The sequence below is a fragment of the Aspergillus eucalypticola genome, assembly GCF_003184535.1.
Source record: "Aspergillus eucalypticola CBS 122712 chromosome Unknown BO83scaffold_11, whole genome shotgun sequence".
Taxonomy (NCBI): Eukaryota; Fungi; Ascomycota; class Eurotiomycetes; order Eurotiales; family Aspergillaceae; genus Aspergillus; species Aspergillus eucalypticola.
This window is the reverse complement of record NW_020290285.1, coordinates 955,670-967,322: the sequence shown is the minus strand read 5'-3', so window position 1 is coordinate 967,322 and position 11,653 is coordinate 955,670. Positions and strand designations below refer to the sequence as shown.

The 11,653-nt window shown below is 51.9% G+C and overlaps 6 protein-coding genes across 6 annotated transcripts; 4 read left to right on the top strand and 2 right to left on the bottom strand.

The window, feature by feature from the left end:
* Positions 1-390: 390 nt before the first annotated feature.
* BO83DRAFT_311808 (Zn(II)2Cys6 transcription factor domain-containing protein) lies at positions 391-2,271 on the top strand (the record flags this gene model as incomplete). Its single annotated transcript, XM_025527492.1, has 2 exons — positions 391-468; positions 526-2,271. The coding sequence occupies 2 exons, from the start codon at positions 391-393 to the stop codon at positions 2,269-2,271; spliced, it is 1,824 nt and encodes a 607-aa protein (XP_025388691.1).
* A 181-nt stretch (positions 2,272-2,452) lies between these two features.
* BO83DRAFT_378294 (Kelch repeat protein) lies at positions 2,453-3,736 on the top strand. Its single transcript, XM_025531213.1, has 2 exons — positions 2,453-2,645; positions 2,715-3,736. The coding sequence occupies exons 1-2, from the start codon at positions 2,489-2,491 to the stop codon at positions 3,578-3,580; spliced, it is 1,023 nt and encodes a 340-aa protein (XP_025388690.1). The 5' UTR covers positions 2,453-2,488; the 3' UTR covers positions 3,581-3,736.
* Positions 3,737-3,923: 187 nt separating this feature from the next.
* Positions 3,924-4,517, bottom strand: BO83DRAFT_444863 (uncharacterized protein; the record flags this gene model as incomplete). The annotated part of the gene is made up of 1 exon (XM_025536522.1): positions 3,924-4,517. One exon carries the CDS (start codon positions 4,515-4,517, stop codon positions 3,990-3,992), a length of 528 nt encoding a protein of 175 aa, XP_025388689.1. The 3' UTR covers positions 3,924-3,989.
* A 1,101-nt stretch (positions 4,518-5,618) lies between these two features.
* Positions 5,619-6,533, bottom strand: BO83DRAFT_28256 (uncharacterized protein). The gene has a single exon (XM_025527098.1). The coding sequence runs from the start codon at positions 6,123-6,125 to the stop codon at positions 5,661-5,663; it is 465 nt and encodes a 154-aa protein (XP_025388688.1). The 5' UTR covers positions 6,126-6,533; the 3' UTR covers positions 5,619-5,660.
* A 973-nt stretch (positions 6,534-7,506) lies between these two features.
* On the top strand, positions 7,507-8,554 carry BO83DRAFT_378292 (WW domain-containing protein). The gene is made up of 2 exons (XM_025531212.1): positions 7,507-7,613; positions 7,689-8,554. Exons 1-2 carry the CDS (start codon positions 7,546-7,548, stop codon positions 8,224-8,226), a joined length of 606 nt encoding a protein of 201 aa, XP_025388687.1. The 5' UTR covers positions 7,507-7,545; the 3' UTR covers positions 8,227-8,554.
* Positions 8,555-9,602: 1,048 nt separating this feature from the next.
* On the top strand, positions 9,603-11,545 carry BO83DRAFT_408089 (aminotriazole resistance protein; the record flags this gene model as incomplete). Its single annotated transcript, XM_025534017.1, has 3 exons — positions 9,603-10,028; positions 10,101-10,610; positions 10,666-11,545. Exons 1-3 carry the CDS (start codon positions 9,763-9,765, stop codon positions 11,543-11,545), a joined length of 1,656 nt encoding a protein of 551 aa, XP_025388686.1. The 5' UTR covers positions 9,603-9,762.
* Positions 11,546-11,653: the final 108 nt, after the last annotated feature.

Genomic DNA, 11,653 nt, shown 5'->3' with positions numbered 1-11,653 from the left:
ACAGGGAACACCATGGCGCCGATCATTCTCAACTCCGGGTGGATGATTTACGCGCTGCCGCTATCTCCGAGTCTCTTTGCGCCCTGAAAGCTGCTGCCCCTTATCGAATCCTGCAGCAATGGTATTGACTTCGAAGGTTTTGCGAACAGCGGCTTCGGTTTGGTCGAGGATAGTACTAGTAGTAGGAGTAAAATGCAGCACGAAACTCATTGGCTGTTGCGTGTCACGCGTATCCGTGGAAATCGTGGAAAATTGATAGGTGTAATAAACGTACGGAAATGGTAACGGGCGTAACCAACTCTGTCTCCGAAACCGGCTCGGAGCAAACACTTAATTCTTCCCTCAAAACAACCTCCGATCGCAACACATATGCCTTTACGTGATCAGGGTATGGAGGACGCGAGCAATCGGCAGCGGATTACGAGGAAGCATTCTGGCTGCAAGCCTTGTCGACGGCGAGGCAAAAAGGTCAGTTGTCACCAGGCGTATAAGTAATCGGAGTCATCCTGCTCACCAGCCCGACAGTGCGATGAATCAAGACCGCGTTGCCGAGCTTGCGCCCGGCTATCCTTAGAATGTATCTATGGCACTGACTACAGCTTCCGTCACATCACATCGGCAAACTTGCAGCGACAGCCGACCGCTCTGGCAGTGGGATCCCAGTCAGCTTCTCTTACCCCAAGTTCTGCGCCGAGTAATGTGGCCGAAGAGCTTCGCCATCTGCCAACGTGCATAGCTCATCAACTCACCCAAGCCAGAATAACTAGAGCTCTGGACTGTGGAGATTATCTTGAGACGTGCTACATAAGCCATTTCCAGAGGCATGTACGACATCTCCTCCCAGCATCGCCTTTGTCATTTGGAAACGCAACCTTCCACTCACCGTACCTCCGAGCTGCCGCCCTGTGCATCTCCGCATCCAATCTCTCGATGTTGGATGCACAAGTACAGAGCCGTATCCTCGTGGGAGGCCATCGTCAGTCCTGGTTCAGTCCACTGGTCAATAAATTGCATCACGCCAAAGCACGGGGCTATCATGATCGCGCGTTACAACTCTGCCGCGTGGCGGATATGAGAGAGGTGTCGGATGACGCCGCTGCCATTCTTGTAGCGCAAATTCTTCTTGCACACTACCATCACGCGTCGACCAACCACCAACGCTTTCGGTCTGCTGTGTGGGATACTGTTGAATTTGTCTCTCGGAATAGGGAATACATCATGCGGTCAGCGGGGGGCGTGGAGGCCCTGCAAATGTGGCATCGCTTATGTGTTTCTCATCGTCTATCTAAGCCACCATCATTGCTTCTGGAGGGAGAGGGCAGAAGCTCGTTCGGTCCAAACTGTTTTCCAGACGCCACGGACCAATTATATCTTAGTGCCGTTTTGGGGATGAGCACAGATGACCTGATCTACGACATTCTTATCAAAACTATGGAGATCCGCTCGCGACTAGTAGTGTTCCGCTGCGTTGCCTACCATTACCAAATCCCTGAGTCGTCAAGAGAGGTGGGCGGTCTCGCGCACGGTCTCCTGACTGAGATGCTAGGCAGACCCTTTGTCCTCGAGGAGCTTTCCGAGGCACACAAAGGCTTTGTGCGTGGCTCGCACCTACTGGGGCTGTTGCATGTGCAAAAGGAACGGTTAGCAGTGTGGAAATCTCTCCGGCACACGAAACAATCGCCTGTCAGTCGCCATGCAGACAACCATCTCGATCAGATGTCGCCAGGAGAATGGAGCCTTGCAACTCATCGAGATGCAATGAATACCCTGTATCAGATACTTTGCGAGATGATTTTCCAGGAAGCCTACGCGGTGTATGCATCTGACTTCGCGTCGAAGCAGCACTCTGCCGCGACTGCACTTTCTCGTCTGGCACAGAACTTCTGCCACATTGTGAGCACCTTAGATTTTGCTGCAGTAGGTACGGCCGATGTCTACACCTTTAGTCTGGCCGAAAGTCTCCTGCAATTGGTCGTTCTGTGGCGGTCCGATAGCTTGTTTCACTTCATCCTGGACGTTGCGTGGCCGAACATTGAGAGGAAGACTCGAGGATTCGAGCACTCGCACTATCCCACTCACCTCGCGAAGCGAGTCATCTCTCTGGTGGCGGACTATTGGTCCCGGGGGCAAATTGTGACCCTCGTATTGCCCGCCGTTCCAGAGGATATCCCGAAAGTGAGACTCCTCGACCTCAACCATCCAACCGAGATGGTGATATGCGGATATGATCGGGACCACACCGCGTGGATGAACAAGATTCTTCTCCCTTGAGCAAGGGAGCTAAACCCGATCGGGTCAAATTATACGCGGTAATACGGTTACACTGGGAGAGTGGATCCACCCTGCGTACTCGTCGTATTGCTGGTCATGTTTCCATTTTACTACTCGGTACGGTCGTGGTTATAAAGGCAGCGGGTTGACCATCCAATGTTCGAGTCCCATTCACTCATCACCTACCTCCTTCTTAGTTTGCAGACATCTGTTCACAATGCCGCGCGCTATCTGGACCAAAATTCTCTCGGATGTCGCCATCAAGCGATCCTCCCAAACTCTCGCCATCCTCGGCAGCAATGCATTTATCTATGGCGGAGAGCTGCGGCCAAGAGAACCAGTTGATTCTGCTGTATACCATCTAGCATTGGATACTTGTAAGTCCCCCATTCTCCCTCCCCTCGTCAGGAGTCATTCAAACAATGCTCGAGGTTAATACAGACTAGCAACATCCAGCAACCGCAATGTCATACAAACTCCCCCGTCTGCCAGTCACCCCCAACCCCGCGTAGGTGCCGCCTCGACCGCGCTCGCTGGGAGACTCTACATCTTCTCCGGTCGGGGCGGTGTTGCCATGGCCCCAATCGAGGAATCTGGCTCTTTCTGGGTCTTTGATCCGAACCAGAAGACCTGGTCGCAATTGTTCCCTGCAAACTCGAACTCGCAATACCCAGTGGGCCGCAGCTACCACACACTCACCAATAACGGCACGGACACTATCTATCTGCACGGTGGCTGCCCATCCAGTGGTCGTCTACGCGACCTTTGGGCCTTCAACATCCATTCCCGGCAATGGCTGGAGTTGCCCCCAGCACCCGGCCCGGAACGAGGCGGCGCGTCGATCGCGTACGGTGATCAGCGAATTTACCGGATGAACGGATTTGATGGGACCAGGGAGCAAGGTGGATCCCTGGACGTGTACGATGTACAGACGAACGATTGGACCAGTCTCACGTATGCGTCGGATGGAATCGCCGGGCCTAGTCCGCGAAGCGTGGGCTGCTTGCTCGCCACGATGATCGGTGGGAGGCAGTCTCTGGTAACAATGTTTGGCGAGCATGATCCCAGTAGCCTGGGACACCAGGGTGCTGGAAAGATGCTGGCGGATATATGGGCGTTTGATCTCCAATCTCAGCGGTGGGCACAGGTGGATATTGCGGAGCCAAACAGACCTCCGGCGCGTGGCTGGTTTGATGCGGACGTCATCGGCCCTGAAGCAGATGCCAATCCTGGAAGCATCCTAATTCACGGTGGACTTGCTGAGACAAATGAGCGGTTGGATGATGTGTGGCGACTAGATTTTGTCTAGTCCTGCTGTTGTTTGGCAATGGACTATTGTAGGTCTACTTTATACTACATGAAGGCGATTTCTTCTCTATGACTCATGTAATGATTTTGCGTGTGACAGGATGTCTGGATGTATAACTAAACAGGCTGGTAGGAGAACAACAGTCGATGATTGAAGGGCTACACCATGTGACATGAGAACTCAAACAGTAGGCCATCAGCATTATCTCATCAAGATACCTTGACAGCATCCCCGCAAAGGAAAAAGCATTACAACAAGGTGCTAGCTGCAACGGGCTCGGTCATTCAAGTAAAAAGCAAATTTCTCGGCCCCATCAAGTTTGCCTTTGTAATAGCGAGGATTGTTCTATGTCAAATGATAATACTTCTCGCTTCCCTTCTTATATCTTGCAGTTTCATGGGGCCGATCTCTAGGTACATGATATCTGAAAGCTCCTGTAAAAGTTCCCCTCTTTCCCGTTCAACCGGCCTCCTCCTGCTGCGACGATACAGGCAGGGGTAGCCAACTTCTCAAAGTCTTTAAAAGCACCGGTACAGTTCTCCTCGGCGAAAAGATATGGAGCACAGTTATCTGCCAGCCTGGTCACCCACATATTATAGCTTTCTTTGACAGACACACAATCACCAGGTAGTGTCGTTTGGCCGGTGATAGTCTCAGCAGTAAGGTCACTGCATGCCGGTGCATCTGTTCCATCAATTGCAATAGCATAGGCCGTGCTATTGAAAATGCGCTCCAGGTCACTGATGAAGAGCGAGGACTTGAAATTCTCAAGCTCTTGTGTCTTTTTCATTGCGATCGAGGCGACTATGAGCGCTACTACAGCGCAGAGCGACAGCAGGATGATGAAAATGGTAAAAAGTAGGGTCTTCGTCTTTGACATCCTGGACTTTTGCTTGGATGAGGCGGAAATCTGCTCTACAGAGAAGCGTTCGACCATGGCGCAGATCTGCAAGTATGGACTTGTAAGGATCCTATCATATCAGGTTATTACTCTTTCATGCAGTTTATGGGCTAGCTTTTATTGCTCACTGTCACCGAAGATCCCAAGTACAAGCAATTTCTAAGGAGTATAATTCACGACGTTCCCACGGCGGGTTAATATTTCAGCGCAAAATATATGCAACACGGAGAGTGGTGCAATAGACAGTGTGGCTACCGAAGGAGAAGACTGTGGCCATTACATGTCATGCGCACTAGATCAAGTGGACCCGAAACAAATACTTCTCTCAAGTTATGGATACCCTTAAGGAAACATGATAAGGCCTGGATAGAAGCGAATGGGCAACGTCGTGTAGATAGCTCGTACATGATGGCCTGTGGGCTTCCTGGCCCCAAAGGGCAATGCACCCAATGGCAAAGGGCATATTGGGTTACTCACATCAGGCTATGAGTTGGAATACATTGCTCTGAAACCTGTCCCATCACAAATTGGAGACACTCTGTCAAAATACCTTACCACAAGACGCTCAGGTCACTGCTATGCAGGGGTCAAAGGGCTCTAGCGATAGGAAGGCACCTGCCTAATGTGGTACACGTTGGCAGCTCCGCGCTCATGTACAAATCAAGTGCTAGACAAACCCTGCATGGAAATTAGACCCTGAGTAGTATCTCATCTACTTCAGATGAGAAATTGGGGAGACCCATGTCTTTTGGAAGTGGAGTCCGTCGGTGACCACATAGCATTGGCGGGGGTGACTGCACATGGAGTGGAGAAATGGCCGCAGAGTTTATCCCATCATTGATCGACAATGATTGCTGCGTCATGAGGCTAATAGCTCTGCTTGAGCTGAAAGGAACTGTTGAGGATAAAGGGATATTACTTGTGGGTCTACCTGCATACTACTAGTTCAGCAAGATGAGTCTCCACGTCTGAGAGCCGGACTCCGTCGGCTTGCGTTTCCGGCGAGGCCAGCGATGGCCGGTCGAGTAGCTTGAACTGAGGGTCAAGGAACTCAACCATCATGTTGAGAGTAATACCAATTGAATCCTTCTTCGGAAATGACATAATGAAGCACATCATGATAGTGTCTAACAGTATCGCTATACGCACCGGCATTAACTGAAAAAACTGCTTCAGTCGCTAACCTTGGCAAGAAGCACGAGCCAAGTACCTACCGAAGCGCTCCTCTTTTCCCATAGACGTCCAAAGTATACTATAGGATTCTTGACGACGAGGCTGACATATTGATACTGGCCATCCTGGGCTTGCGTGACTTGACGTAACATTTTCCAACATATGGGTTAGAGGTGTGCTTGTTACTCTTAGTGCGGGGTAGTGATCAACTCGATTTATTGCGTACGGAAGGATGGGCCTTTTGACTTTCATAACTAGCACATTGGAACATTGAACAAGGGTCTCGGCCTCGCACTCATCGTACCTCATACATAGCCCATAGCACGTATTTGTAAGTTTAGTTTGATTTGAGTAGTGAGTTCCTATATTGTGGTCACGACAGAAAGTAAGTGGATGGATATATGGGTCCAGAAACCGGGCTTGAGACCTATACTCGTGAAGATTATTGATTGACTGACATATATGATTCATCGCCTGGCAGAAACGGGCCAGCTCTGCTCAAAGGAAAAAGTTTTGTCCGTATCCTTCCATTAGCTGGGTTGAACGGTTCATGTTGATTTCCACTATACTCCCCTCCCGGGGAGGACAACTAATCATAACAGCAGATCGAGACAGCAACAACATGCAAAGGCCGAAAGAAGGCCTGTGCAACATTCCTCTTCTCCTGACGCTTGGTTGCTCTGTTGTATACGCCCTGGGGGGACTTGTTGAGCCGCCATCGGGGCTGGATATTGCATCGACTGTGGTGGTGGGCCTTGTGGTGGATAAGCCGGCCCTTGAGGATATCCATAGGTCGCAGCTGGCTGGGGCACTTGGGGAGGAGGCCCTGCGTGGAAATTTGGCGGAGGACCAGGCTAGAGGGTGTTAGTCGACTGTTTTACCTCACATAAGCTTTCAAATCTTACCGGAGGCTGGTATCGACGTTCATTTTCTGCCATGTTTCTATGACAACCTATACTAGACTCCGAGGGGCTTCCAAGCTCCGGACAACGTGTATAGCTGCTAATTTGCACTGGAGGGAGAACAATAGTGTGGAGAAAAAAAATTAAGGTGTCAGTTTATAGGAAACATGACCCATTAATGTACGCCGTAAACATCGCCGCCGGAAGAATATAACTGCCTGTTTGCACGGAGAAGCCGGAACCCGGTGGATACTCCCGTTCGTCAGGCCTCAATAACCTACCAATGGCCACGAGATAAACCTGTTCCTCGGTATAGACCATGGTCGAGCTATTATCACCTATGCAAAGCCAGATACTGGCATCTATTCGGAGAATGTAAGAGGGAAACAGTCCAGCGGATGCATAAAGATGATGATAGTCCGCCACAGTCGAGGACCTTACTGGAAATAATGTAAAATGCGCCGCCAACACACCGACAGCGACATACTATCTATGATATTATTTCTCTTTGGAGGAAATATTCGAAGGCTGGAAGGAAGTGCTCAGGAACAATCGGATCAGCTTAATACTATCGTGATGGGAGTGGTTCCTTGTGGCTCGAATATTCACTGGAAGACTCCCTGGGGTTCGTTGCCACGTTAGCCAGCTGCACCGCCTTCTCCAAGACTTTCGGCCGGTTGAATATGATCTAGGATGCGTTTGAAGGCCGCACCATCAAGAGTGTGGTTCCCCAGTTGTTCGGCATGGTATAGACAAGCCTCTGCGGTGTTCGGGATGACGTCAAGTGGCGCAGTCGCCTAAATACTTTGCCGGCCAACTCGGCCCGCCATATCCGATGCCCTTATTTAAAGGGAGATATAGATCCACTCGGTATGTCCAGTCTGTCATCTTTTATTCTCAATCATAACATAGACCAGGACTTTACTTTAATACTTACGTTCATTTCATCAAATTTTCCCGAAGTTATCCCAACTCATAAGGTGTCAAGAATGCCCCCACCTGCCCCTATCGTTCCCGAGGGCTGGAAAGCCGAATTTGATGACCGATATCAGGAATGGTAAGCACCTACCGTGATGTTTTCGCTTCTTCCTCTCTCAACTCCTCCCGTACTAATGGCTCTGTTACTGTTTAGGTACTATGTCAATCTTCACACCGGACGCTCGCAATGGGAACGACCAGATCGACCAGCCCAGCCGGATGGCGCGGCTCCCCCTCCCAATGGTCCCCCGCCCAGTTACGAGGCCACCACGCGTGATCGACAAAATCCAGATCCACGAGCTCGGGATCGTCCGGATGCCTACTACTCCTCCCCGCGACCTGCGTCGCAGTCCAACTATGTGCCGAATCGAGGGGAAGGGCCCTATGGCTACCCGCAGCCCCAGTACGGGTACAATGGCTACGGCTATAACCCTGCGTATCCCCCGCAACCTGCCTACCCCAATCAGTATCCCAATGCCTACCAGAACGGCCCAGATCAAGCCCAACCCCCGCGCAATCAGAAGCAGAAGAAAGGCATGGGCAAGATGGGGGCCGCTGCCCTAGGAGTGGGCGGAGGATTGCTAGGAGGATTTCTGCTCGGAGAAGGCATCGAGGCGTTGGAGGATGATTTTGAGGGCCCACCACCGCCACCGGACTTTGGCGACTTTGGGGGAGGTTTTGGTCCCTTCTAGTGCTTGATTGTGGTTATTTTTTTGCGACGACGACATGATGCCTTGTAGGAGAGATGTTTGTGCCAACTCGATACCCAATAGACTTCAATACAGACTCCTTCGGCCACTATATCAATGGATACTAAGCTTTAGATCGGTTTAAGATGGGGAAATATGTGCATTCGTACACGGTGGTGAAGAGGTGGATGACATATTAGGTTCTCTCTTCAATTTAATTTTCTCTCTCCTCTCCTCGTGGGCTGATAACGTAATCTAGAACCCCATTCGAGAGACTCACTGCAGGCAGTGGCAGACAAGATGCTGTCTGTCATAACCCACCATAATTCGTCCCGGTTTACATGTTGGGAGAGCGGGGCTAAATTCACTTCTTGTCTGGGTACGATTGCCATGGATTGTCCGTGCATACTAGGTAACAGGGGAGGGGAAGGGTATGCTCCCCGCAGTGGGCTAAACCCCGATCCAAGGGACGTCTGGACAAGGAAGCCCGGATCCACCTGTGGATGGAACTTTAAATAACTTTGATTCTCTCTCAGGCTTGTTAATTTCGACAGACATATATGGTCCCCACGCCCCACAAGACGCAGGAAACCACTGCTAATATCCGCTTGATGCTGGCTGGACCGGAACCCCCCACCCGACATGTCTAGCATGTGAGGACAAAGGTTGTAAGCACGGTTTCTTCATGTTGCTTGGTGACTCATTTGTTGAGTTCAGTCGACCATCCTTCTCTCCTGCAGGAGATCCCAGCGATTTATCCTATAGTTGAAAAAGTTGGACTCCGGTCGGGAAAGGACAGCCAGTGAGTGGTAGATTACTACCAACCATCACTGTAGTCGACTGAGGGTGGCAAGAATCGGAACACAATAACCACTCGATTTACCTCTGCGACACCTGGGTATCCCCAGTGGGAGACCAGTCAGTTGCAAGCGTTTTCTCGTATTGTGCTTGCTGATAGTATCCCCGGACAAGACCTGCGTCTTGACTGGAGCTTACGGGTCTCGGTTTCCGGCCCTCCTTGGCTTGTCTGGCCCCGATACATGATGATCTGACCGACACCCCGACTTGCTGCTGTTGCATCTCTCGAGGATTAGCAGACCAATATTATTACAATCATACATTGATGCCATTTCAATCTCTTCAAATGTACCAAGTTCTCACCACTTTGGACAGTCAATCACCCTTGACCTCAGTCATTCTCAACTGGCGGTGTCAACCAAGCAGAGATCTGCTGTGCAACTTTTGAACCAGTTGGCGGGTTTGCCGATCTCTGCGGAAATTCTCCGCGTCTTTCGTAAGCCGCGTGAGTAGCGACGAACTAGTCGAGTTAACTAGTTTACTGGGGTTTCTGTTAGTGAATAATTAATTTTGTTGGCTATACCTGTCTTTCCCTTCACTGGTTCTTCGGGTGGCACCAAAGGTGGCACCAATTACGCCTTCCTTCTTCAATATTCCCCTCCCTTCGTCAGCTATCCTCGCACTACTACTTCTGCGACGGTCTTCCCTCTACGCTTCGCGCAATCGCCCCCAACGGCGAACATGGGGGAAATGGAGTCCAACATGTCCAGCGCGCAGGAGAAGGACCCATCCTTTACCACGGCACTCCACGAATTACCACCCAACGATGAGGCTCGCCCCGCGGTCTTTTCTTCCACCGTTCAGGAGATCCTCTTTGTCGCCGTGGCCACCATGGCCATTGCCATGTCCTCGCTCCTGACCGGCAGTGTCACCGTCCTCACCTCGCAAGTGCAGACGGATCTGGGCATGACCACCGCTGAACTCACCTGGCTGGCTGGTTCCTCCTCGTGCGCCATCCCTCATTTCCTCCCCCTATCTCCCTTCGCCTATCCGTGTATCTAATGATGAGCAATCTCTAGGCTCGCCTGTGGCTCCTTTCTCCTCTGCTTCGGCCGCCTGGCAGACCTGTTTGGTCGCAAGACCCTCTTTCTCGGCAGCCTCATCTTCTATGCTGTGTTCGCTCTGGGTGCCGGATTTTCCCAGAAGCCCCTGCAACTGGACGTGTTGAACGGCGTGATGGGCCTGATGTCAGCTGCCTCGATCCCGCCGGCGCAGGGGATGCTGGCCAGCCTCTACCCGCGCCCGTCCAAGCGCAAGAATCGGGTGTTTGCCTGTTTCAGCGCCGGTAATCCGTTGGGCTTCGTGTTTGGCACCATATTCTCGGGTATTGCGACCCAGCTGTTCAACTGGCGAGCGAGCTTCTTCTTGTTGGCGATCATTTACGTCGTGGTGGTGGCGGTTGCACTCTGGGTGGTGCCGACGGACCATGGGGCCAAGGAGCCTCTGTCTCTCCTCGCTCTGAAGAAATTCGACGTTGTCGGGACCATTCTGACCATCGCCGGGATTGGCATGTTCTCGGGCGCCTTGAGGTGCGTTGCCTGACTGTCCTCATCATTCCCTCGCCTCATCTTTCACGACTGACAGTGAAACCGGTTTTAGTCTTGGCTCGGATGCCCCTTCTGGTTGGAAGACACCATACGTGCTCGTACTGCTCATCCTGGGGGCGCTGTTCATCATTGGCTTCGTGTTTTGGGAGCGATGGTATGAATACCCCTTGGTGCCCATGTTCATTTGGCGCGACCGGGACTTCTCCTTGGTCATCACGATTCTGCTGCTGGGCTTTCTCGCCTTCCCCATCATGACCTTCTGGATCTCGTTGTTTCTGCAGGAACTCCGGCACTACTCCGCCCTCATGGTGGCCGTGCACCTGCTCCCCATGGCGATTGGCGGCATCCTGGTCAACATTGTGGCGGGGCTCATCATGCATCGGGTGTCCAACACGTTGCTCATGACGGTCGGGGCCACGGCGTACACGGGGGCCTTTCTGCTCATGGGTCTGCAGCATTCGAGCAGCAGCTACTGGGCATTTATCTTCCCCGGATTGCTGCTGGCGGTGGTGGGGGCGGATTTTCAGTTCTGCGTCGCAAACATGTATGTGATGAGCGCGCTGCCAGACGACCAGCAGAGCATTGCCGGCGGCATCTTGCAGACCGTGACCAAGCTGTGCGTGACGATCGGGATGGGCATCAGCACGGCCATCTTCGATGCCGTCGAGGCGGGCGGGCCCACCAGCCATGGGTACTTTGCCGGGGATGCGATCGCCCCGTACAGTGCCACCTTGCTCTACTGTGCTGGAATATCGGCCATCAGTATTCCCTTGTGTGCCTTTTTACGTATCGGAAGACAGGGACATGGCGGGAATGACAAGGCGCGGGCGGCGGTGGGGAAGCGAAGCAGTTGGTGTGGGCGACGCAGGACCAAGCAGGAAGCGATCGAGGATGAACATATAGGTTCTACAGTATAGGCAAAAGATAGGAGGTACCTCATGTGCCTTGTATATTGTGTAGACCGAGAATTGAGATCAATGGGCCACATGGTTCTTGTAAACATCCTACTAGGATTTCCGATAAGT